Source organism: Phocoena sinus, chromosome 20 (genome assembly GCF_008692025.1).
Source record: "Phocoena sinus isolate mPhoSin1 chromosome 20, mPhoSin1.pri, whole genome shotgun sequence".
NCBI classification, from domain to species: domain Eukaryota; kingdom Metazoa; phylum Chordata; class Mammalia; order Artiodactyla; family Phocoenidae; genus Phocoena; species Phocoena sinus.
This window is the reverse complement of record NC_045782.1, coordinates 51867532-51892226: the sequence shown is the minus strand read 5'-3', so window position 1 is coordinate 51892226 and position 24695 is coordinate 51867532. Positions and strand designations below refer to the sequence as shown.

Sequence of the window (24695 nt, the reverse complement as noted above, 5' to 3'; positions counted from 1 at the left end):
AACTTTGACCCACTAGTTTTAGTTAACTACTGGTGATTTTCTCACTGCCAGTCCTTGTGTTTCATAGTTGGCATTCCACTGTATGGCAGGCTTCCTCTTCGTCCCCGTTTATTCTTTGATTTACATCAGTAATGGCCTTATGGGTTATTTTATTCAATCTGTTATATAATTCATGACTCTTGTTTATATTGATGCTTATATTCTCCCAGGTTTGGCTCTCTGGAACCCCCTTTTTTTTTTTTGCAGTACGCGGGCCTCACTCTTGTGGCCTCTCCCATTGCGGAGCACAGGCTCCGGACGCGCAGGCTCAGAGGCCATGGCTCACGGGCCCAGCCGCTCCGCGGCATGTGGGATCTTCCCAGACCGGGGCATGAGCCCGTGTCCCCTGCATCGGCAGGCGGACTCTCAACCACTGCGCCACCAGGGAAGCCCTGGAACCCCTTTTAAGAGTGTATTTTGAATCCTTTTGGTCTTGTTGGCCCGTGAGCTTGGAGGCCACTCTGGAAGAATTTCCTTGCTCTGTGGAAAGGCTGGCCTGGGGTCTCTTTTGTTTAGGGTCAGAGGTGACTTAGTGTGCTCTGCTCTCAACAGGAAAGTACCGCGAGTTCCACCGGTTATATGGGGAGAAGCGTTTCGTTGATGCTGCTTCTCTTCTCCTGTCGTTGATGACGTCCCAGATTGCCCCCCGTACTTTCTGGATGACACTCCTAACAGATGCCTTGCCCCTTTTGGAACAGAAACAGGTGCAGGTTGAGTCCACAGTGATCGTCTTCTGTGCGTGTGCGCGTGCATGCGTGTACTCCCCTATTGCGCCCACTCTGGATATCCATATCGACACAAGAAAAGCTACTTAATTTGAAATGTGGCATCTGTCTACTGACAGTGCTCAGCCCAGGACCCTGACAAGAGCTGGGAGTGAGAATGGGGGGCTGCTCTACCCTCCCAGGGTTGCATACAGAAAGCACACTTCTCCAAGTGAGATACAAGAAAGGCTGTCTCGGCTTGAGCCCGTGCCCAAACCACTGCAGGCTTTGGCTGCGGAGCAGCTAAGCGAAGCAGCGTCTCTCCCCTAGGTGATTTTTTCAGCAGAGCAAACATACGAGCTGATGAGATGCCTGGAGGACTTGACCTCAGGAAGACCAGTGCGTGGAGAGCCTGATGCCCAGCAACTCCAGGTCAGCTGAGCTTTTCCAGTTTGTTGGTACCACAGTGATGAGAAAAGGCTCCTTCTAGCTCAGGTGTACCCCCCACCCCGAGATGTTGGCCCCTTACAAACTCACATGCCTCTTAAGATACCTCTTAACCTGTAACTGTGACACGCCAACTTATTTTAGGAGAAAATGGGGTGATTCTAGTGTTCTCGTCTGTTTTTTCTTTCCTGTCAGTCAGTCACAGTGGTCCTTTGCATGCAGCTCCATCTCTTAATATTAAGAACTTGCTGGAAGATACTACTGAATGTTATATGCCTTTTATCTACCTTTGGATTAGAGAGTCTTGGGAACTATAAAGAAGGTAAACTTCCTGCTGTGCCTCATGCAGGCTCTTTGCTTTTAGGATGATGACGTAGAGACCACCAAGGTGGAAATGCTGAGACTTGCTCTTGCACGGAATCTCGCCCGGTCAATTATAAAAGAAGGCTCATTGGAAGGTTCCTGAGGCCGGCTCCAACACGTTATCTTTGTAAGGCAATGTATATACATTTTTAAAAGAATAAATGTTTTCTTTTGCAAATATAAGGCAAGTTCTTATAGAACTTACAGTTCTTACATCTAGGGAGTTTTTATCTACCACCACCGTAAACCTGAGGTAGCTGTCTTCGAGAAAAAGCCACCCCCAGAAGTTACGGTGAGTGCAGTGCCCTCCTGCTTGAAAGTAGAAATTTGAACAAGAGCATTCAGTGGTTTACTTGGTGCTTCTGAAATTTGGCTTCACCTCACAATCATCTGTTAACTTTCCACTTATCTTCTTTAAAAAAGAAAACGGTCTAGGCACCTTACCTTTCAGCAGCAGCCCTCAGGCGATGCCAGCATACCCACCTGTGTACATTTGGAATTCGTCAGTGGCACCTGCCCCCACGTTGGGGCGGCTGGCGTCTGCATTAGGAGGATCCCAAATGGGGCGAAAATGGTTTTATTTAACGTGCAGCGAAACAAGGCAGCGGTTGACATATCCAGTAGGGTTTTGTCACGAAGCAGTGACCTCAAGAGTAACAAGTAACACTCATAAATAATTTTAAAGTCTAAAGCTTATAAAGGTTCATTTCCGTACTGTAGTCCCACAGACCTTCCCAGGGCTGCAGCAGCCCGTCTCTGGAAAGCTCTTGGATTTATTCCTCAAGTAGTGAAATTGACTGATTCACTTTCGACTGTCCTAGTGAAGCAGTGAAACCTGCTTGCCAACAGTGGGAGGGAAGGGGAGATGACCTCTGTGTTGATGGAGTGAGGAAGCCTGGCAAGGAGCAGGGAGGGGTCAGGGAACATGGTTTGTGCCACCTTTCCCCAGAGATGGCTCTGAGCCTATCCAGCTGAGCTCAGGTGAGCTGTGCGCTCTTTCCCCAGCTGGTGGTTCTCACTCTCCTGTTGCCCCGTGAGGCCTAGAGTCCCCGGCCCAGTTCCACCTAGTGGGTGGAGCAGCTTGGGCTGAGCACTGTTGAAGCAATAGGGTCTGGTGACTCGATTCAAGCAAGGCCCCTAATCTCACCACCTCCAGACCCAACATCTTGCCGACAGTGCCCCTGGGCGGCTGGGGACGGGGTTTCTGGGCAGCAGGTATGGACACAGAACTAGTGCAACGCGCCTGACCCTGAGGCCTCCTGTTCCCAATCAATCAATCACGTGCCACACCACAGGCCATCTGGTGGGAGGCAGGGGAGGCTGAAGCAGGAGGACACAGGGCGCTAGGCGTCGTCCTCCCCTTCAGAGGCGTGAAGCAGGACAGCAGTTTATTTCACGCGGAGCAAGAGGTAGTGAGTGAGTAGGATGGCCTGCTCCCGCAGCAGGAGGCACACTTTTCCCAGAAAGTGCAGAAGACCTGCTTCCGGAGGAAGACACTGGTTCTCTTCCATCTTCTTTCCTTCCTATCTGCAGTTTAGGCTGCCATGAGGCCAAGTTCTACTGTTTCTAATAGCTTGAGTTGAGTTCCTCATCCTGCTGCGATGTCCACAGGACACAGCCTGCCACCACCAGGGGCAAGCACACAACTCATTATCCAGTGGCCACTCCAGGATGACGCTGCCCATGGAGGGTAGGGTTGGAGATCTGGCAGCATACCAACTCCTTACTCTGGGCCCAGGGCCGTTCAGGACCATTGGGCTTTGCCCACCTCCCTGGAGATGGGAGCAGGAGCCTGGCAAGGGGAAGCACGGAGCAGCAACGGGGAGCTGAGACCTCTGGGGCTGTGAGGACGTGGTCCTTGAGGGAGGGCCCTGAGTCTGTCTTTGGAGACCTCCCCCTCTGTGGCATCAAAGGACGCCAACACAGGGGAAAAACCTACTCCAGCCCTGGGTCCATGTTCCCAGGGCGGGGGTGCAGAGTCTGGGACCACTCCCCACCCCTGATGCACGTGGCCACTTCAAGTCACACAGGTAGATAAAAACAGGTCCTTTTAGGGGGCCAGAGAAGGAGAGATCATCACTGCAGCAGCTCGGCTCCTGGCAGCAATACCCAGGCCCCCTGTTCCACATCAAAGCTCTTAAGCACTGCAGTCAGGACGTGAAGAAGGACTGGACCTGGAGAGCCTCCCGTCTCAGGGCAGCCTGCCTGGGCTCCAAAGTGCAGATGACAGTGTCCTCTGGGGTCACAGGCTCCCCCACTGCTCCACAGGGGGGAACTGGTCCACCTCCCCCACCTCCGTGCTCAGCTGCTCCCCCAAGGCGAAGGTCAGCCTGTACCGAAGCCTCGCCTTCTCCTGCGGCAGAGGGGCAGCGTGTGAGACGCTCTCTTCTGTGATACCCTTGGGACCCTGTCTGTGCTGCGGGACAGGCCCTGCTCCTACCACCTCGTCCTCACTCAGCCACTGAACCAGGGTAGAGAAGGGACGCATGTTAATGGCTGTGGTATCACGACACTCCAGGTTGGGAGGTGATATTCCCGAGCCCTAACCTGGGGCAGCCAGGGCTTTGGGCTGGGATCCCCAGTTCTAGCTCACCTTCAGTGGATTGGCCAGCAGCATGACCTGGGTGATGGCTGCAGGTGGCTGGATGGGGCTGAACGGAGAGAGTTCCGTCCCAGAGGGCGGCTGCAACTTCACTTTCATTGACTAGAGAGAGAGAGAGAAGCTCCTTTGAAGAGAGACTGCAGGTGCCCCTGAGACGGAACTGGGATTGGACGCAGTGGGTGCAAGATCCAGGTGAATTCTGCCTCTTGAGGCTCCGGGGCGCCGGGGGTACCTTGGGCACTGCAGCCTGCAGCACGATGCCCCTGATAGGCAAGGGAGCCGTATTCAGCATGGACACCACCACCACCAGCACGTCAGGCCGCCCCGGAGGACACTCCTTGGCAAAGTGGAAGAGGATGCGGAAGCCATCTTTATCATAGGCTGTCACAGGAAGGGCGCTGCCTGTAAGAAGGGGGCGCGTGAGTGTGGAAGGAGAGGAAGGCTGAAGACAGCCAGCAGACGCCACAGCCAAGCGGGAGGGCGCAGCGGCCCTGTGACAGAGGCTCCACTTCTGCAGGACCTCCCGAGAGTGCACGGTGGGAACAAGCACAGGCTGAGACAGCGGTCAGGTGGGCCACGTGCGGCTCTAAGGGACCCCCGGCCTGGAGAGCCTGTACCCTGCCACCCCTGTCGTGTCCCCCACCACACTGCAAGTTGTGAGCCCCACCTCCCCTCTCACCCCAAGCCTCCAACACCTACTAGGCTTGATAGACTCCAGAGGGACGTGGACACTGGTCAGGGAGAGCTCGGGCCCCTGCACGGGGCTGCCCTGGGACTGGAAGGCAGGTGGCTGGAAGAGAGGGCTGCCGGGCCCCGTGGAGAAGGGGAGGAGAGGTCTAGCTGAGGTGCTGGTGGGGAGCAGAGGGGAGGTGGCAGCGCCAGCGAAGAAGCCGGAGGAGACGGGTTTCACCAGGCCTGAGGTCCTGGGAGGCAGGAAGGAGAATAGGGCACGTCAGAGACCAGGCAGAGCTGCTGGGCTGCCCCTCGCTGAGGCCGCCAGGCTAGAGCCGGTTCTTCCCCTCCCTAGCTTCCAGATTCCAGACTGAGAGGGAACACTCATGACCCCTCTGGAGCTGCCTCTGGCTCTGCTACGCCCGGGCCTGCCCTCCCCACCAGCCCCTCTCCCACTCATTACGCTTTGGCCTCTTCTAGAAGCTGATCAAGGGCGTCCAGCTGGCGCACGGTGCTGTCGCCCAAAGCTGAACCATGGTGCCCGGGGGCCGCAGGCTCAGCCTTGGGGGCCGAAGCTGGGGCCAGGCCAGTGGAAAATGAGAAGGAGCCGGCCGGGGGGGCTGGAACGCTGGCTGGGACCACGGGGGCCTGGGAGTTGCCTGCGGGGGCCGCTGAGGGCTGCAGGAGAGGCCCATCTGAGAGGCTACAGGCACCAGTTCCAGGTTTGGGGCTGAAGAAGTCCAGGTTCGACTGTTCGTTCTGTGGGGAACGGAAAGCGTGAGTGAGCAGAGGGCGCGAAGGGCGCTGCGAGCGGCGGGGGATCTGGGCTCTCCACCCCCCACCCCTTTACTGGGGGCCCTACTGCAGCCCTTCTGGACGAGCAGCCCCTGTCCTCCAAGGACAGGGCAGGGATAAAGCGCCGTATCCGGCGTGGTGCCCTAAGGGGTCAAGACAGCAGACAACTGCAGCTGAGGACTAGTCGGGGAGGGGGAGGACAGCAGGAAGTGAAGGCTGTCAGCCCTGCAGTCATGTCACCTGTGCCCCTACCTGGAACAGGGGCCACTGGCTGTTTCCAGCTGACTCTCTGGGAGGAGCACAGGGGGCTGGGTCGGTGAGACCTGAGAACAGAGAAGACGACTGCGGTGAGAAGAGGCTCTGGGCTTAGGCAGTCCCAGCCCCACCTCAACCGAGGTAGGGTCACGTGACCAGCTGGGCGTCCGTGGGTGACAGGGTGGAGAGGTGTCCCCCAGGCAGCCTCCAGAGGGGAGCGGATCCGCTTCAGTCCTTGCGTTGGGGGGGCACCTCCCGGGCAGAGGGGAGCAGAGCAAGACACTGGGTCCGCTCTGCTCCCCCTGAGGGACACTGCACTTGGCTCTCTGCCTACAGCGGAAGCCTCCTCCGCCACCCTCGCTAAGCACACGGGCCCCTCAGACCTCCCGCTCCCACGTGCCTAGCTTCCCTACCGGCCCCACCAGAAGCCCTTTCCAGCCCCCAGGACGCACCCAAGCAGAGCAGCTCCTCGTCCAGCAGGCTGAGGGTGTGGCTTGTGCTGCTGGGTCCCGGGGGGGCCTCAGCCTGGCTGGATGAGTGGCTGCGCCCGGGTCCCAAGGCCTGGGGGGGCGGAGGGAGGATAGGGATGTCCGAGGGGCGGGGTACGGGGGCCAGCACTGGGGACAAGCTGCTCGGCGCATCCAACTCGGCAAGGTCAATGAGAGTGCCTTGGTTACTGGAGCGGTGGTTTCCTGGATGGACGAATGGAAGGGGACAGGAATAATCAGGGGCCACTCGAGTGGCTGCAGAGAGGGAGGGGGAACCCTGACACAGCCTCTGGCCTAATCCCACAGCACCTGTGCCAGGTGAAGGCTGAAAAGCCAGCGGAGAAGGCAAGCAGGGGAGACCCTGTGCAGACCTCCCAGGGGGACCGCGCGGAGTGGCTCAGAACCCCCTCGGGCCCTGTGGGATGACACACTGGTCAACCTGCACCGTGGCCTGGTGGTGGGGACTGGGGCTGGTCCAGAGAGGTCGGGAGTGGGGAACCAGAACACTTTACCTTCAGAGTCAGGAATGGCTGAGGTGACCACCTCACCATTGATGACCTGCCCTTCAACGACTGTTTTATAAGAGCTGATGACCCGGGAGAGGTTGTCACTGGCCTGCAGGATGTCCCCTAGAATGGAGAGAGACTTCTCACTCCTAGCCGTGATGGCGCCCCACCACACACATCCCGACCCCCAGCTCGTCTTTGTCAATCCCTCTTCACTAACCTAAACTGCTGTCGTTGTCCTCTGTCTCGCTGGCTAGTTTGAATAACGTCCGCCTCTTGCTCTCACACCGATCAAACAGCTCCTAGAAGAGACCCAGGCAGAAAAACTGGAGCTGGCAGGGTTCTTGGAGAGCATCTAACTCAGCGTTTACGCCCAGCCGTGGGCTCCCCTGGTACCACGGTCAGTTACCGGCGGAGCTGGGCTCGGAGCACACATCTTGCCACCTGCCTCCACCACTCTGTGTCACCCAAGACGCCTGTTCAGGCGGAGAAGTCACCAGGACAGTATGTCCCTCCCTGCCTCCCAGGCTGGCACATGTCTCAGAATTCAGAGTATCTATGTGACCGAGGGCTGAGGTGAGCATCAGGGGCACAGGGCTGGCCTCTCTGCCCAGATGTGCCCGAGGCAGAAAGCGAGGCGGAGCAGGGGCGCACCCCGGAGCAGGTCTGCAGAGTCGCGTAGAAGTGGGGGTACGTGGAGCGCGCGCACCCTGCACAAGTCGGCCGTGGCTCGTGTGCAAAATGGGGGCGCCACTCCCCTCCACCTGGCTGCTGTGTCAGGGCTGGGACTCGGCGAAGGCCAGCTCCCTTCCCCGGAGCCCGGACCTCCCCGAGCGGGGCCTACCTTCATGAGCTCTTTGTCTGCCTCTGAAGAGTCCTCCTTGCTGTAATGCAGCAGCATCTCACCGAGCAGCTTCACGTTGTTGCTAACCTCCTCTAAAGTGTGCAGACGCTTGGTCACCTTCTGGATCCGCGCCTCGTCCTGCGTAAAGAGGATCCAGGAGAAAGAGCGCAACTGGACCCGCTCCACTGCTCCCCAGATCCCCCAGGCAAGGATCACACCTTCCCAGAGAACACGAGAGCAGAGGCCAGTCCCACGGAAGCTCGTTTCAGTGCATGATTCTTTGTTTTTTTTCATCCCCCCCCCCACCCCGGGCCACTTTTCCCCCTTGGTGTCCATACGTTTGTTCTCTACATCTGTGTCTCTATTTCTGCCCTCAATGCATGATTCTTGGGAACCACTGGCCTCAGACCCAATCTAGTTTTTCTTTTAAAGCAACAGTCCTCCCTACCCCCAAACTTGGCCCCAGCTACTCGTGCTCCTCTATCCCATTCTCCCCAGAAGCTCCCATGCTCCTCCTTCCAGGTGAGGGCTGGGGACAGGGCAAACAACAGGCGCAGCACCGGGGGAAGGGACCTCTGCTCTGTGGCCACGGGATCCTCCACCCCAAGGCTCGGGACCCACTCACTTCCTTCACCATGGACTTGATGAGCTTGTTGGCCTCCTGCAGGTCATCTGGGTTTTTGCTTTTCAACAACTTGGCTAAAAGCTGGAAGAGGAGGGTATTAGAGGTAGAGGAACAGGCCACTCCCCACCTGGGAAGAACACAGGACCGGAGCTCCCCACAGCACTGAGCAAGCCCGCACCTCATCTGAGGACACTGCAGGCTGGAATGCACTTTACCTTGGACTTCTCCTCATCGTCAAAAACAGGGTTTTTGGGACGAGGTGGTGGAGAGGGGATCAGTGTCCTGTCCACAGGGATCAGCGGGTCCGACTGCACAATGCCTGAAATGGGACAGGGCAGCGTTCGCGCAGGCTGGGCCGCGCTCTTTCCCCTCCTCATGCAGCAAGGGGGCGCTCCCTGGGACCAGGCCTGCGGGCCGCAGCCCCCTCATTCCCTCACAGCCCAGCCCCTCCCGCTGTCTTAGGCGGACACCCCTCATTCTTCCTGGCCTTGGCCAGCCTTCAGGGCTGCTTTGAGGCTGAGGGAAGGCAGGCGCATACCCTGTCTCTTCAACATGTGGTAGGCATCCTTGATCTTGGATTCTTCCGGCAGCGCCAATGTCCAGCTATAAAGCAGCTCAATAACCTTGGTCTTCACTTTCTCAGACACCCTGTCCCCCAGGTACTAAGAGGCAAACGGAAATGGGAAAACTTAGCGCAGTCTGGAGGCAGAGACAAGAGGGAGCGCCCTCTTCACGGCAATGTAATGGTCACTAGTTAGATACAGTCCTCAAGCTTCCTCCAAACCCGCAGGTGTGAGGCGTGAGTGCGACAGTACTGGGAGGGGAGGGCAGGAGACGGCCTGCACACGGCCGTATCCATCCGGCGTACAGACGGTAGTCAGGCCGGGGGCTGGGAGCTCCTCACGGCGTTTCCACACACAGTCTGCCAGAAACAGAACTGCCCTGTCTCTCAGAGGAGTTAATGAGAACCTCTTTGCTATGAAGAATTGTTCCCTCTGCCGTAAGTGGGTGCCCAGAGCTTAGGCAACACTAGCGTGCGATGGAAGCCCGGTGATGAGGGAGGCCAGCTGCTCGTGTCCACATGAGGCAGGCGAGGAAGAGTGGCTGCTGTCACTAGAAGCCCAGGGTCCAACACTACACAGGCCCTCCCCTGACATGCGCGCAGCTGCTGCCACGTCACCTGTCACGTTTAGACTGGGAGCCCTGTCTGGACATCCTGCTACTGTCAGAGCCTAGCTCTCTGAGGACAGGACCCAGGGAGTCTCAGATCCATGGAGGTGCTGGTCTGTGCAGTGAAAGCCAGTAAGATGGGGCGGGGTACGAAAGAAGTCCCTAGAAACGAGGAAACTGCCACTGACTTACCTTTGGAGAGACGACTTTGATCAACTCATTCAAAAACCGGAACTTTCCCACTTCGTTATGAAATCTCCTCCCACAGTTCTTCATGCAGGCCTCCAGCACCTGGACCACACAAAGGCGCGGCGCTCAGGCCTGGGACCTGGCACTCGGCCAGACCCCACACAGAGGGAGCGCTGAATAAATACTCACCCAAGGAAGGAGCTAACCAGGAAAAGAGGCCTGCACTGCCCCAGGGGACATCAGCGCAATGAAAGAGTCCCTCAAACTGTAAACCTCTCCTGGGGAAGCTCAACAGGAACCAAAGTAAAAAACCCTGAGACCCAGATACCAAGACAGATCGAGTGTCAGTCCTGGAAGGTGCCTGCCTGCAGATTCTGCCCTTGTGTTTTACAGGTGAGGAGACGGAGACCCAGAGAGCACACGCTTCTCTCAGGGTCCAGGGTTCTTTCCATAAGCTGATCAACGTTTTGGGGAGGTGGGAGAGAATTCTGTTAAATTCTGTTTTCTTCATTGTGGATGGCACACTACTTCCCCTCCCCCCGCCCCCATCTATTTTCCTCCTGGGGCCCATACGACCTGCCTTGAGTTTTCCTCCAAGGAGCAGACCACCCCAGTGCTGCCCCCTTCCCTGGCTTCTGTCTTTGTAAAGCGGGGTTTTTCAACTGCACCACTGCTGACATTTTGGGCCAGTCACTTGTTGTAGAAGCCTGTCCTCAGCAGCACCCCTGGCCTCTACCCACTAGATGCCAGTAGCACCTCCTGACCTGTGACAACCAAAAGTGTCTCCAGACATTGCCCAGTGTACCTGGGGGACAAAACTGCCCCCAGTCAAGAACCACTGTTCTAAGGCCATTGCTCTCCGGAGGACACAGCAGAGCCATGTGCGTGGGCTAAGTGCCTTTTCCACGACCGTGTCCCCCTCTCCCGGTTTTCCAGGAGCTGAACCAAGTCAGGAGAGAAGCTGGGCCCCCTGGCTTAGGGGGGAGCCTGGGAGGCGCCCGCGTGCCACACACGGCTCCACGTCCTGACCCCCCTTAGTCTGAATAAACGCTAGGATCTGCCTGTTGGTGGATGCCTTCACTAGTAACCGGCATTATTTTTAGCTACAGGATGAATCACACTTGGCCAACTCTTAACCTGGCAAGACAGCTCTGTCAGCCTCTCTTCAAGAAGCCTTCTCTGAGCCTCACCCACAGCCCAGGGCCCCTGCCCCTCGTTCCCTCCCTCAGCCACTCTGCTTTTCCCACTAGACCTTGTGCCCACGCTTCAGCCATCCGTGAAGCTCAGTGCCTGGCACAGGGGCACACACATTGGTGGAACAGCTGACTGAGCAGGGTCCAGGTATGTCTGGTTTGTATAGACGGTGTTCAGCTGGCTTAGGGTGTGAGCCCTGACCCCCTGAGAGATCCCAGCGGGCTCATGCGGAAAGGCCTGGGCTCGTGAAGATCCACCGTCAGCATGAAGAACCTACCGTCAGGGCCTGGACTGCCTCCCACTCCTGCGGAGACTGGATCTTATGGGCCAGCAGTCGGACGGCGATCTGTGGCCTGGGAGACAAGCAGACCACACCTTCAGGACACTGACCCGAGGCCATCGGGCTAGCCCTCCTTGGCCACAGTTTTTTACTTTTCCAGTCAACTACCTCTTACCTGCCCCCTAACAGCTTTGAGACTCACCCTTCAAGCTCTTTGTTGATCTGATCACAAAAGCCAATTATGTATTCCCAGTCCTCCTGGCGGTTGGAAGGATTCGTGGCTTTATCTTGGGACAGAACAAAGAAGAGTACGGTTGTTATAAAGAATAAGGAGGACAGTATGGAAGGTTTTCCTCAGTGCTTTTTAGGCACTGATGTGAAGAAATTTCTTCTCTAGGAGAAAAGACTCAATAGTTCAGTCAGAAAGCAAGTCAAATACAAATACCACTTTCTGTCCAATATTTTGAAAGTCACAAACGAAAGAGAAAAAAAATCCTAAGCCTCTCATTTTAAGGCAAGCTAGCAACATTTACTGAACCCCTCTAAGCACCAATCACTGTGCTATCTGTCCCTGGGGTTGCAGAAACAGAATCTGAGCTTGAGTAATCTGCACCCTTAAGTTTTGTTTTGTTGTTTTTGTTTTTGGCTGCACTATGCAGCATGTGGGATCTTAATTCCCCCGACCACTGGACCACCACGGAAGTCCCAGCACCCTTAAGTTTATTATTATTTGCTTATTTATTTTCGGCCGCGTTGGGTCTTCGTTGCTGCGCGTGGGCTTTCTCTAGTTGCGGCGAGCGGGGCCTACTCTTCGTTGCAGTGCGCGGGCTTCTCACTGCGGTGGCTTCTCTTATTGCGGAGCACGGGCTCTAGATGTGCGGGCTTCAGTAGTTGTGGCACGAGAGCTCTAGAGCACAGGCTCAGTAGTTGTGGCACACGGGCTTAGCTGCTCCGCGGCATGTGGGATCTTCCCGGACCAGGGCTCGAACCCTTGTCCCCTGCATTGGCCGGCGGATTCTTAACCACTGCGCCACCAGGGAAGTCCCCACCCTTAAGTTTAAAGGGTCTTCCATGATCAAGGACAAAGACAAGCGTTGAAGAGTTCTCAGAGGGTCACTGAGGGTTTAAATTCCAGGAGCTAAATGCCAAGTCTCCTAATACGTGGTGTGGGTCCTCTCTTCTCTGTTATCCCCAGAACCCGTGCTTATAGAGGATGGCCCCAGCTGAGGGTGGTTAAATGTGTTCCCATCTCTGATTCAGATCTTGGAGTTGGCCTCTTCTAGAAAGCACTCTCAAGCTGTTTGCTAAATTTAGGGCTTCAGGTTCGGAAGACAAAAGGAAGACTGAAGGCGTGGATCCTTTTTTAAGTACCAGGCTCCTCCTGCAGATTTCCACAAGGGCCAAAAGCAGAGTGAGAGCCTGTAAAAAGCCCTTCCCAACAAGGGGTGTTGTTAGATGTTCCTAAATTCTGATTTTTCGTGACTGTTTTCTTAACTTCCTTTTCCCCTAACATTAGAAGTCACTAGCTCCACGACCAAGTCCTCCTAGCCACCCCCTACCCCTCCAACAGGAGTCACAAGGATCAGCAGACGCCAGCTGGCAGCAGAGGGAACACCTGCAGCGCCCAGCGCTGCGCGTGCATGGCAGCGTTTCTGCTCTGGTTGCAAGAAAATTCTGACGGTTTAGGATCATATTTGGAGGAAAAAAGAGATGTCAGTCCTCAATCTTGAGAAGAGAATTAGCAGGCCCTTCAAAATGGCATGCTTGAAGGGAAGGGAGATTAATTCTATCAAGAGTGGCTATTTATTGCCACAGTGACCTACTAGCTGTTACCCTCCAGAAAAGCCCTGCGTCTCTCCCACCAGGTGTCTGAAATTTTCTCAGGTATCGGCACGGCTTTGTTACTAATCCCTATCATTTGAGATGCTTGAAGTTCTCATGACGTTAAGAGGCTGTAGGATACTAAAAGGTGGTCTGAGGAGCCATACCTGCACCTGTCACTCTCATCATTTTGGGGACAGTCGCATGCCTCGTGATATAAGAAAAAGAAGCCCACTCGCTTCCACTGTTTGCAACTAGAAAAGCATCTTACAGATACAGTGTACAATGCGGACAGCCCCTCCCCACACACGGGCATTCACCAAACAATGTACTCTGCCCGGGGCTGCCGTAACTCCCGTAGCATTTCTCCTCCCAAGAACGCTCCCACTTTTCACTTATGTTCAACACCTCTAGAATCCCACTCCCTTTCCCCTTGACAGATCTTTTTACTGCAAACCCGCAGGGAGCTCTCTGCCTACACATGAGCACAAAAAGCCCTGGTTTCAGCCATGGCTGGTCCCACTTCTGAGTATATACTCTGACTCTCCAGCCAGCTCAGACAGCAGACCTCAGTCACCCATGGGAATTGGAAGAACCTGAGGGGATGATTCTGGGCGACTCAATCGCGCCACCTGCCCACTGCCTCGCCAGCAGACTCACAACTGTCACCCCCACAACATTCTCCTTCACCTGGCACGGGGGTGACACCAGAGCCTCCTCTCAGGTCCTGCCTTCTAGAACTGCCCCTCTGGGCTCTACTCTGATTCAAGGTTTCTATTTTTGAGGCTCCGTTGAAAGCCTTATTCTAGTCTGTGTCTTTGCCTCTATGTTTCCTGCTCTCATTTTCAACTTAGTTCCATCTCTAGCCTTGACTGTCGTGGGACCGTTGGTCAAGTAGGGATGGAAACAGCAGCATTGGCTACGCCTTCCCAACACGGCTCAGATAGTCCAGTGATGACAAGTTCTATGTAGCAAATGACGTAGAAATAAGCAGAGGCAAGGACACAGATGGAAAGGGAGTCAAGAGTCAGCCTGCAGTGCTGTGGTCTGGAATCGAGGGAGACTTAAGTCAATCACCAAGTCTTTGTTAAGCAGCCATAGAAAACTAAAACTAAGTACACAGCGTGGTAGGCCCTGGAGGGACTACAGGAAAAGTACAAGATTCGGATCCTACCCTTGAGGACGTCACGCTCTTCTGGTGCAACACATGAGAAATCACCAGAGCAAAAAACAAGACAGGGTGTAATTTTAGGTGCTAATTTGGTGCAGAAACAAGTCTAAAAACAAACTCATCACTTCTTCTTCCTGACTTCCCTGTTTCTATAAATGGTGCCACCATTCAAAAGCTCCTTTTGCCCCACCCCCAGGCACCCAGGTTTGAACACTCCTTCTTCCCTCTCCTCACCCATTTTCATCCGTCAGTCACAATCCCTTCCTTCTCGATTTTTTTCTGGGGGTGGGGGGCGCATGTCGCACAGCTTGTGGGATCTTACAATAGTTCTCTCACCAGGGATCGAACCCGGGCCCTCAGCAGTGAGAGTACCAAATCCTAACCACTGGACCGCCAGGGAAGTCCCCTCAATGTCTTTTTAAAACTCTCACTTCTTTTCTTATTCCTTCCCCGACCTCCTTACTTCTCACCTGCTTCCAGAACTTCTGCTCCAACCCATCCTTTGTAAAAACACCAACGTGAACCTTCACAAAACACTAATTTTACCAGGTACAGTAGGAATGGGGACCTCCTAACTGTAGACACGTAAACTTCTTGGGCTGGAATTCAAGCTGGTCCGGAATCTGGTTCTAACTTCTAACTTCCCAGCTTTCTCTCCCACCACACTCCCACAGGAACCCCCTGCTTGAACCAGCCAAACAGCTGTTACTGCATACCCCAGACGTGGTCTGCTCCCTCCACATCACTGTCTGGTGTTTTCTTCGCCAATTTTCCCATTCCTTAGGGCCTAGCTCGAGTGCAATCTCCCCACTGGGAGAACCATCTTCCATTCCACTTTTTCCCAATTTCCCAAAGAAATTGTCTGAATTTTAGCATTTATGGCTGTTGCTTTTATCTTTTTACTTAAAAATGCTGTATCCACTCCAGCATCACTTCCTTCAAACTGAAGGCAAAGATTGTTTGAACTTCTTAATTTTCATCACACCTCACACACATAGCAGGTAGTCACTAGACGCTGATCAACTGCTGTAACGCAGGACTTTGGAGAAGGCTGAAATCAAGAGGTGGTTTACGGGGAAGGAGATTCTGGGGTGCATTTTACAGCAGGTAGTGGAGCAAAGGGGAACAGGGCTTTCAGATAAGGAGAGGAATGTGTGTTGGTGGGACAGGAATATCCAACTGACCAAAGTAAGGAAGAATATCAGGAAGCCACGAAGAGGCAGCAGCAGAATGACTTAACTAAACGGAAGTGCTCTCTGGGAGCAGAATGCAGAATGGACTGATATGGGGAGGGGAGAGGCCTGAGACAGTGGGCCCAGCAGAGGCTTCTGTAATAATTCCAGCAAACTGGGACTTTCCTGGTGGTCCAGTGGTAAAGAATCTGCCTTACAATGCAGGGGACGCAGTTTAGATTGCTGGTCAAGGAACTAAGATCCCACATGCGGCGGGGCAACCAAGCCCACACGCCACAACTACTGAGCTTACGCGCCTCAACTAGAGCCCACGTGCCGCAACTAAGACCCAACACAGCCAAAAATAAACTAATTAATAAATTAAAAAAAAAGATTCCAGCAAACCACGGAGTGACGAGGACATGGACTAAGATGCTGCTGAGCTCCAGGCACTGGTTTGCTCAACTGGTACAGTTCACACCATTAAGTCGTAAGAACCAGGAAAGTGCACAGAGGGTAAGAATGGAAGGAACCTTACCACTGCCCCAAGGGTCACTCTAAGTAACAGGTAGGGGTCAAAGGCCAGTCTCAGCTCTAGTCTCTACAGATACCATCCCTCTCCCCCATCACCATCTCCACTCTCTCTCAGAAACAGGCCAGTCTGCTCTTTCAAACTAACGCTAAACCTAGCCTATTAAACTCTGCTTAGGTCATTTAAATTACTCCAATGTCCCCATTAATATCTATGAATGGAACCAATTCCAGTGTGCTCATATCCAGTTGGGTGGCTCTGGGCAAGTGAACTGATGAGACGGTGCCCTCTTTTCGTGAAATTGTGACAGTAGTACCTACTTTGCTAGGATACTTGATAAATGAATTAAATGAACGTCTTTGGAGCACTGAGCTCCTTGGAGGACAGTTCCATATATACAGAAGGCTTTGTGACCTGCCTGCAACTGCAGGTTTTGCAAACGTAACCTAAGTTCAACCACCTGAACAGGGTTTCTTATTAAGAAAAGTCAGGCAATTGGAGGAAACAGGCATCACCTCCAAGAGCCTGCAGGCTCTAGTAAATAACAGATACCGCACAAGGCAGTATCTAGGCATCTTGCCCGTCTTATCACCCTGTCCAATTTGTCTTCACTTAAAGAGGCCTCTAGGGGTCTCCTCTAGTCCATAGTTAAATCAACGTATTAACTCTTCAGCCAAATACTACCTGCTAAGATTAACCCGTATCTCCTTAAGAGCAGTGTGAATTAGCAGTCATAGCAATAGGCCGCTATAACTAAACCATCAATGCTGTGCCCCTCAGCTTTGCTCTGAGTAGGTTAGCAGCGAATGACTCGCGAAGACGTGCGGTGGTGGGGGAGGGGAGCAGCCGCCCCCACCCCCCTACATAGCTTTCACCACGCTTTGGTCACTGCAGGAAGAAGGTAGAGCTCTGTTCTCTCTGTCTCACTTTGGATTACTCTCACTTCAAACATTCAGCCTGCACGAAGCGGTCACTTCTCGAATACATGGTCACAATTCTGAAGCTATGTGTGTATGCTCAGCGACACCCACCGCTCCCGGAGTTTCAGCCCAAATCCGGAGCTTTTCCCTTCGTCAGGGAGGCGCAGGGGGCCCGGAATCAGCCGCGCGCGGCGCCACTACAGTCTCCCCCAAGCGCCGATGCATGCCAGCCCGAAGCACTTGGCTGTCGCTTTCCCGGAGCCCGCGGGGACGGGACAGGACCCGAGCTCACACCGCTGCTCGCGGGAGCGGGAGAAGGCGCAGTAGCACGGGGAGCAGGGGCCGGGACGTCCTGCTGGGGAAGGGGCGTGATCGCGGGACGCTCGCGGCGCGGACGAGGCCAGGCGCGGGCTGCCTGGCGGCGCCACCGCGGGGCCCGGGGACGCGGCAGAGAGGTGCGGGTGGGGCGGTGCGGCTCCGCGGCTCGAGAGCAAACAGAATCCGCCGCGACTACTCACTCAGCCAGGACTCCAGACTCTCCCCTTCCGCCTCCGCCATATTGCAGCCGCCAGGGCCGGCCCAGCGGCCTCAAACCTCGCGAGAATCTGAAAGAGAAAAGCCGGGGCGGGGCCTGCACAGGGGCCTGAGATTACCGAGCGCCGCCACCGAGGGTGGCGCCGGGCTGCGACGGATAATGGGAGAGCGAATGTTTCCTTTTGACTCTTCGCTTTAGACCTCGGAGTGAGAGACTCTTAAGGCTCAGATTAATAGGGTGATGCACAGAGTTAGGACCCTTTAGAGCCTTTTCCCCGTCTTCCGTCACTCGCCCAGGCACGCCGAGGGCAGCCTCTCTAGGGTCCTCGTGGCCAGCCAAGATGGCTGCCTCCGCGGTGACGACTGTGCGAGGGTGGTCGGGCTTGCTGCTGGGCGTGCGGAGTGTTGTCCTGAGGCTTCCAGGGTGAGAGGGCGGCGGGCAGCTGGGAGGCCGCTTGTGTCTTCACGGAGGGACCTGCGGGGAAGGAAGGGGGAGCCACAGGCAGGCCTCGCGGGTTCCAGGAGAGAGCCTGGGGGCCGGGATATCTGAGTCTAAGCCTCTTGAACCAGCCGCGTGACTTTGAGTCAACCTGAAGGCTTAGTGACTGCTCCCAGCCCGAGGGCTTCTCACTTGGAACGGCAAGTGCGATCTTGGTAAAGAACTCAGAGGTGGGATTTTCTTTGCTGGGAGTTGAGGGGAGAGATGCATAGGCGGGTTGCCTATCCTCAGGTTCAGGAGCCTGTCCTTACCGTTGGCACTTCAAGAGCCGACTTTCTTGGCCTGTTTGGGGGAGGTCCTCCTACCTCTTGGGACAAGAGCCAGAAGTTTTGCGGTTCAGCTTTGGCTGGCGGTCTCCACGCTGCTCTCACTGGTCGGCGGATTGGCACACATGCCTGTCGTTAAGTCAAGCCTTTTCACTTGTGGAGTCAGCTTTTGCCCTTCCCTTCCTCCCCCCCCACCCCCTCCCCCGCCTCCCAGGCTAACCCAGGTGAGGTGGAGCCGCTATGGTCCTGAATACCAGGATCCCCAGATTGACAAGGGATATTACCGCAAGCCCTTGGCCGCGCTGACTGAGGAGGAAAAGTATGAGAGGGAGCTCAGGAAGACTCAGGTTATCAAAGCTGCCCCAGCGACGAGAACAAGCTCTGTGTTTGAAGACCCAGTGATCAGGTTAGAAGGAAACAAATGTTTGTTCTGCGGAGTGGGACTGTACCAGGGAGGGCCCGCAGTAGGGGTTCCCTGACACAGCCCCGGCGAGCTAAACATGTCGCTGTTCTCCTTGAAGTAAATTCACCAACATGATGATGAAAGGAGGAAACAAAATACTGGCCAGATCCCTCATGACACAGGTAACCAGTACCTCTCTTTCTCATCTTTGTTTTCCCCATAGCTTTGTACTTGGCTCTTTAATTTTAACAACATAAAGAAGAATTCATTCTATACTTTCATTAAAATTAACTTCCATGTACTTATGTATGGAATGGGGGCTTTAAGGAAGTCCTGCAGGAGTCAACCACTGCCATTCCCTACCCCCATGTGACAAATCTTAGCCTGCTTTTTCTGTCCTAGTCCAGGATCTTTGTTTCAGAAGTGCTGAGGGAGTAGCTGCACAGCTACAGAAGACGAGGATGATGGGAGTAAGGGGCAAGGTCCTAGCTCAGCTGGGTTAAACGTTTAGGGAGCCTGGGGCAGCCTCTTCCCCTGTATCCCTTTGCAGACTCTGGAAGCTGTGAAAAGGAAACAGTTTGAGAAGTACCACGCTGCTTCTCCTGAGGAACAGGCAACCATTGAACGCAACCCTTACACCATCTTCCACCAAGCACTGAAAAACTGCGAGCCTGTGATTGGGCTGGTGTCCATCCTCAAGGGTGGCCATTTCTATCAGGTGAGTGGTCAGGGTGGGAAAGCAGGGCTGCTCACGTGTGAAACAAGATGGTGGGGGTGGGCAGAGTTGGGCCGAGGTTGATAGCTTTCTAAGGACTGGGGAGAGTCAGGGTCAGCTCATGAGTCCCACAGTGTAAAGATTACAGGCAGAAGATGGAAGAGAGCAAAAAAAACGTATCCAAGTGACCTCTTTTGAAGACCCACCCTACCCCCCATTCTGTTCAGCATTCTGTGTTCTAAACTATAAGCTTCTCATGGTGAGGGACTACGTTTGTATCTCGTGTTTATACACCAGTGTCTGGTGTAGTGCTTGAGTGATGCTCCATCACCGTTTGTTGAACTGAACTGGGTGTCTCTATCATGCCATTTAATATTTCATCGTCATAATCCGGTGTTCGTGTCTTTCCTTTTTCATTGTAAACTTCATAAAGGTAGAGACTTTTTCATTAACGTCTGTGTCCCTAGGGTCGGCATGGTACCTGGCACATAGTGGGGGCCTGGCAAATGATTCTTGGACAAGAGGGTCTTCTTTCTAGGCACGTGTGATCTGTGTTGGCTAAGTCATGCCCAGCTGACAGGGCTTTTCCCAGTGGTGCCTGTTATCAACTTGGCTGAGCTCCCTTTAGAGGTGAAAGAGGCCAGTACTCAAGGAATGTTTGCTCGATGAATGCCTGATGTGTGCTGCACCGAGGTCAGCCAGGGGTGAGAGAGGCTCAGAGGGGAAAAGACAGGCCCCCTCCTCAGCAGCCTTGCCAGGGCTGGCCCAGAGCAGACCTGTGGCTGCTTCTTAAGAGCTCTAGGAGGAGGGAGGCTGCAGTCCTGGCAAGTTCTCAGACTAACTTGCCCGTGTCCAATCTTGCCCAGGTCCCTGTGCCGCTAGCTGACCGGCGTCGCCGCTTCCTGGCCATGAAGTGGATGATTACTGAGTGTCGGGAGAAGAAGCACCGGCGGATGCTGATGCCGGAGAAGCTGTCCCAGGAGCTGCTGGAGGCTTTTCACAACCGGGGCCCTGTGATCAAGAGAAAGCACGACACGCACAAGATGGCCGAGGCCAACCGCGCGCTGGCCCACTACCGCTGGTGGTGACGGGCGGGCGGAGGAGCCGGGAGGAGAAGCGGCATGAGCCACCGCCGTGTTGCAAAATACCTGTGGGTTAAGCGTATACTTGCCTTTCAGAGGCAGGCGGGCCTCATAAGAAGGATGGAGCAGCATGTTGATTGCTTGTTAGTCCTTTTTCTGGGGGCTAGAACTCACTCTCCCTGCCCCATCTCCTTGCAAAGAGGGGTCATATCAACTTAGATTTTCCCCAAGAAACTTAGGGCTCATCCAGCCCTTCTCTTCCTTCAGCTTGGGGTGGACCTTTGGGTGATACGAAAGGAAGCGGTTTTAGTATCAGAAAATGTTTATTAGAAAATTCTCATCCTGAGCTGGTGTAGCATGTGATGTGGTATTGCCATTCATTAAAACCAACCGGAGGAAACGTGCTCGGTTCCAAAGTGGTCCTTGTACAAAATGTATAAAAAGCAGTTTCTGGTGTGACTCTACTTCTCCCCTTTGATATCCCAAAGCACCCCACCACCAATGGCTCTGGGTACTCATTTTACAGATGGGGAAACTGAGGCACCAAGATAGCTATTGTACCAAAGGTTACATAGTGCAGTGCTTGTCAGGAGTTGCCCTTCTTTGCCTGGCCTAGGTGGAAGGTGAGGGGAGAGAAACGCTGATGGGACCGTGGGGCAGGTGTGCTTGGTGTCTTCCCCAATCCTGGAATCGGAGCGAAGGTGCTCAGGGCAGGACCACCGCCTAAGTGGGAAACATCTCGGGTGCTTTTGAAAGTCTGGAAGGGAAAAAGTCTGGGAGAGGCAAAGACTCCACTGCCAGGTTGGGAGGTGGGTAGAAGAAAGGCCGGTGCTGCTGAGTAGGAGGCCTGATTTGGAGGCCTAGTCAGAGACCTCGCTATAGTAATACTTGTGCGCGGCCGGGGTCGTCTTCCAGCCAGCTGCCCGGAACTCGATGATCTCCAGCAGCAGCAGCTGGGCCAGGGAGCTGAGGCCGGTTGGGAGCAGGAAGCCATCCCGGATCAGGACAAAGAGCTCATCCATGCGCTGCCCATTCATCTTCTCCAGCTGCTCTCCGACCCGGTGCAGCTGCAGCACCAGGCAGTCCACCTGCAGGGGGCAGCAGGCGGTGACCCCGGGCAGGGCTCTCCATCACACAGAGCAGCTATTTACTGAGCGCTCGCGAGGCCCCGGGCTTGGCCCTGTACACGGCCCTGTACACGTGTGTGCCCGCTTCATCCTCACCCCACCCAGTGGGTGCTGTCCACGTCTTACGTGAAAAGAAGCAAGTTCAGAGACTTGCTTAAGGTCTCTCACCTGGGCCAGGCTGGACTCAGGCCCTGTTTCCAAACTGCTTCTGAACCCCACTTTCCTCCCCCCAACCCTGGTGTGGTTTTGGGGTCATCTGTATCCACAGCTGGCTGACGCTCTCCCCAGTCCTACCATAGGTTGGCTTTCCTACTCAAAACCTCTGAGCCGGGAGGTTTGGGCTGCGCTCTGTCCTGGATAGACTCCAGGCCTAGCAGCTTGCCCTGTAACTGTGACAGGCCTTAAATGCCCCCACCAGGCTCCTCCCCAGCAAGTGATGCCCTCGAAAGTCTCCACGAACAGTGGGCAGGCATTCTGAGTTAAGCCAGAGGCAGCCCACCTCCACAGCCTTCTGTGCTAGGGCCACCCACCTCCTCCTCCTTGCTCAGACTGTCGGGCTGGGCCAGCCGGAAGAGGCAGTCGTAGACGGGGTTCACCAGGGCCATCATGGGCATGTTGTTCACCTACGGGGGGAGAGCGGGGGCCAGAGCCCGGCTTAGTGGCACAGGAGACAGGCCGTCTGTGCCGCACAGGATGTGGCTGGCAGGGCCTCACCCTCAGGTAGTCAAAGATGTTGCAGATAAAGGTGACGTAGCAGACCCAGCCCTGCAGGGAGCGGGCTCGAAGCTGCTCCCGAGCCTGGTACTCCTGCTGTAGCCGGTTGAGGAGTCCGCGGCGGAAGACACTCTGGCCTGCTTGCTTGCTCTCTGCCTGTGAGCCAGGGAAAGAGTGGTGAAGGGCGGTCACCGGGCCGTCGCAACTCCACCCAAGCTTCCAAGGCCGAGGATCCTGCTGTCCTCCTCTCTCGCCTCTGAGGCCAGCCCTTTGCATCTCTGCCCTGCTGGCCAGGCCTCTGCCCACTCCTGAAGCACCTTCCTCAAAGCGTCCCCTTCTCTACCAGCCCCACCCAACCTGAATGATGGCGTAGCACATGCGTCCTGCTTCCTTGCTGAATACACAGTCCTGCAGAGAATGGTCCACAATCACATTGGCCACTTTCTCCAAGTCCACGGCACCTGGATCTAGGGTAAAGACAGGTGGGGAGTCTAGAGCTGCTTAATTATCACGTTTGCCTCCACCTGCTTCTAAAGGATTCAAGATATTCACAGAAGAGCAGTCCCATTATACGCTTCCATTTAAAGAGACCAGGAAACAGGAAACTACACAAGGAGCAGCTGCGGCCGTGAGCCTCCTGATGGCCCAATCAGAAGAGACAGGGAGGGTTATGTGGCTGTTAGAGAATCAAAGAACGCTCGTTTTTTTAGGACACATCTTTTCCTAGCCCTAGGCTGAGGATGGAACACTGAATGCCAATGCCTTTGACAGCCATTTCACGGAAGAAAGTGTTCTTATAATACACACATGTGAACCCCTGACAAGAGCCGGCCAGGCAGGGCCTCCCCACAGGCTTAGCTTGGCACGTGATGGGCACTGCTAATCGTTAGCTGAGTCAAACTTCTGTCCTGAAAGTGCTGCAAGAAGGCACTGGTCCAGGACAATTACTGTAGCTCCCCTGCCAAGCAGAACACTCCATCCTCTGTCCCACGTCAGGCAGCTCTGCACATTCAAGAGAGCTGGCTGCAGCAACGCACAAACCAGGTCCAGCGTAAGGACTTAAGGGGCAGGAACTGTGTTCTCTGTGCCTCACTCTCCTCTCATGGGCACCTAAACTTTAAAAAAAGGCTTTACAATCTGAGGGGGTGACTCTGATTCATACTGCCAAATACTGGCCTAAATGTAGCTTGTCTTCCAGTTCCAGAATTACGTTGCTGACTCCTATTCTGAGAAAGTGAAGGGAGAGGGCTGAGCAAAGCCGGGCGAAGGCTCAGTACTCCAGGCCTGGCCCCTCGGCCCCTCCTCTGTGGCTCTGGGCCCAGGCTCAGGGGGCTCCGCATGCTCACCTTTGAGGGCTGTCTTCAGCAGCTGCTGTGTCACTGCGTCAAAAGACTGGATTTTATACTCCTCTCTCCTGGGCTCCCCCATGACGATCCAGCTGCAGCAGCTCTTTCCGAGGTTGGGACTAATGACAGCACCTGGAGAGGAGAGACAGCAGGAGAGGACTCAGGTGTGGCGCACGGGGCCAGGGCTCCCAGCTCTCCCGGCCCGCGGCAGGACTGGCCAGTGCTTGAGACAGGTGCTCCTGGGCAGTCCATGGCATTCAGTGGTTGGCTGGGTGCCCGCCAAGCTTGGCTTCTGGTGGAGACTGGGCACCAGCCAGGCACCTGCTGCTCAATTAAAGAACCCCTGTAGCTTCTGGGATTACACAAGAGTAAAGAGATGAAGGGTGAATGCGTCTACCCTCCAGTCCCAGCAGCAGGCAGGGTTTTTCTCAGCCGACACCAAGGGGTGGGGTGAGGGTGGATATGTGGATATTAAACACTTCCCCTGCCTATATATATGCCGACCTGGAAGCTGCTGGTCCAGCATGGCTCCTGGCTAGTGAGAGGGCTAGGGACTCCACGCTTCGGACAGCTCTGTCCCAGCAGGGGTCCAAGCCCCTCTCCGCAACCCTCTCCCTCCCTTTAGTCAGAGTCCTCGGCCCAGAAAGCCCACTCCTCCTGCCCTCGGGGTGGGGCCGGCCAGAGGGCTGGGTGCAGAAGCGTCTCTGCTGCCCTGACTCCCCTCGTCCTGGCCAGCTTCTCCTCGGGACAGACTAGTTAAACTGGCCTCTCGAGTGGCAGAAACTCGGCCCTGCCCGCTCAGGACTCCCTGAGAGTCCTGAGCTCCATTCTGGATCCTTCCTTAAGGAGAGGAGCGAGGTGACGTGTCCCCCAGAGGTGGTCCCCTTTGGAGTCCCCTCTCCGCACTCGGTGCCTCCCCCATGGCCAAAGGAGAGGACCTTAGGGGTCTCCAGACCTGGGCAGCTTCCCGAACGCCCTTCCCGTGGGCTGGAGAGTTGGCGGGAGCGCCGGGACCCACCTGCCGCGCCGGCGCCACGCCCGCGTGCCCGAAGGCCGCTCGAGGGGCATGCTGTGCGCGCCTCGCCGCCGCTTAGGTCATTTCCTAGCGCGGTGGCGCGGCGGGACCCGGGTCGGCGGGGCGGCGGGGCGGCGGGGCGGCGGGGCGGGGCCTGGGACCGCCTCGCCAGCGCCACCTGCCGGAGCCCCGAGGTCGCTGCCCT

The 24695-nt window shown here is 55.4% G+C and overlaps 4 protein-coding genes across 17 annotated transcripts in view; 2 read left to right on the top strand and 2 right to left on the bottom strand.

Moving 5' to 3' along the window:
* The window catches only part of NUP85 (nucleoporin 85), a 28415-nt gene extending 26679 nt beyond the window's left edge, over positions 1–1736 (top strand). For both annotated transcript variants that reach the window (XM_032614984.1, XM_032614985.1), the window contains exons 17-19: positions 592–743; positions 1074–1175; positions 1555–1736. In XM_032614984.1, coding sequence (XP_032470875.1) covers positions 592–743; positions 1074–1175; positions 1555–1656 — 356 coding nt within the window. In that variant the 3' untranslated portion in view covers positions 1657–1736. The remainder of the gene's footprint in view (positions 1–591; positions 744–1073; positions 1176–1554) is intronic.
* Positions 1737–2112: 376 nt separating this feature from the next.
* On the bottom strand, positions 2113–17444 carry GGA3 (golgi associated, gamma adaptin ear containing, ARF binding protein 3). 3 transcript variants are annotated; one of them, XM_032614982.1, is made up of 18 exons: positions 17308–17439; positions 16901–17141; positions 11376–11460; positions 11171–11246; positions 9703–9801; positions 8879–9002; positions 8556–8659; positions 8341–8421; positions 7716–7853; positions 7092–7173; positions 6878–6994; positions 6330–6569; positions 5875–5945; positions 5291–5586; positions 4855–5078; positions 4388–4557; positions 4147–4257; positions 2113–4014 (listed from the first exon to the last, which is right to left on the bottom strand). In XM_032614982.1, exons 5-18 carry the CDS (start codon positions 9784–9786, stop codon positions 3796–3798), a joined length of 2061 nt encoding a protein of 686 aa, XP_032470873.1. In that variant the 5' UTR covers positions 9787–9801; positions 11171–11246; positions 11376–11460; positions 16901–17141; positions 17308–17439; the 3' UTR covers positions 2113–3795. The 3 variants fall into 3 exon arrangements, with proteins under 3 accessions (XP_032470873.1, XP_032470871.1, XP_032470872.1); XM_032614980.1 differs by lacking the exon at positions 16901–17141 and having other exon boundaries at positions 17308–17444; XM_032614981.1 differs by lacking the exon at positions 16901–17141 and having other exon boundaries at positions 2113–3906; positions 17308–17444.
* Positions 17432–20692, top strand: MRPS7 (mitochondrial ribosomal protein S7). 2 transcript variants are annotated; one of them, XM_032615000.1, is made up of 5 exons: positions 17432–17747; positions 18303–18494; positions 18610–18673; positions 19042–19209; positions 20073–20691. In XM_032615000.1, exons 1-5 carry the CDS (start codon positions 17665–17667, stop codon positions 20292–20294), a joined length of 729 nt encoding a protein of 242 aa, XP_032470891.1. In that variant the 5' UTR covers positions 17432–17664; the 3' UTR covers positions 20295–20691. The 2 variants fall into 2 exon arrangements, with proteins under 2 accessions (XP_032470891.1, XP_032470889.1); XM_032614998.1 differs by having other exon boundaries at positions 17432–18494; positions 20073–20692.
* Positions 20593–24695, bottom strand: part of MIF4GD (MIF4G domain containing) — a 22911-nt gene continuing 18808 nt past the window's right edge. For 6 of the 10 annotated variants that reach the window (XM_032614986.1, XM_032614989.1, XM_032614990.1 and 3 more), the window contains 5 exons: positions 23476–23607; positions 22487–22596; positions 22130–22285; positions 21946–22038; positions 21149–21376 (listed from right to left, as the gene is read on the bottom strand). In XM_032614986.1, the coding sequence (XP_032470877.1) occupies positions 21149–21376; positions 21946–22038; positions 22130–22285; positions 22487–22596; positions 23476–23607 (719 nt within the window). Of the gene's footprint in view, positions 21377–21945; positions 22039–22129; positions 22286–22486; positions 22597–23475; positions 23608–24430; positions 24622–24695 lie in introns of those variants that run through there. The other 4 variants (XM_032614993.1, XM_032614997.1, XM_032614988.1 and 1 more) reach the window with 4 other exon arrangements.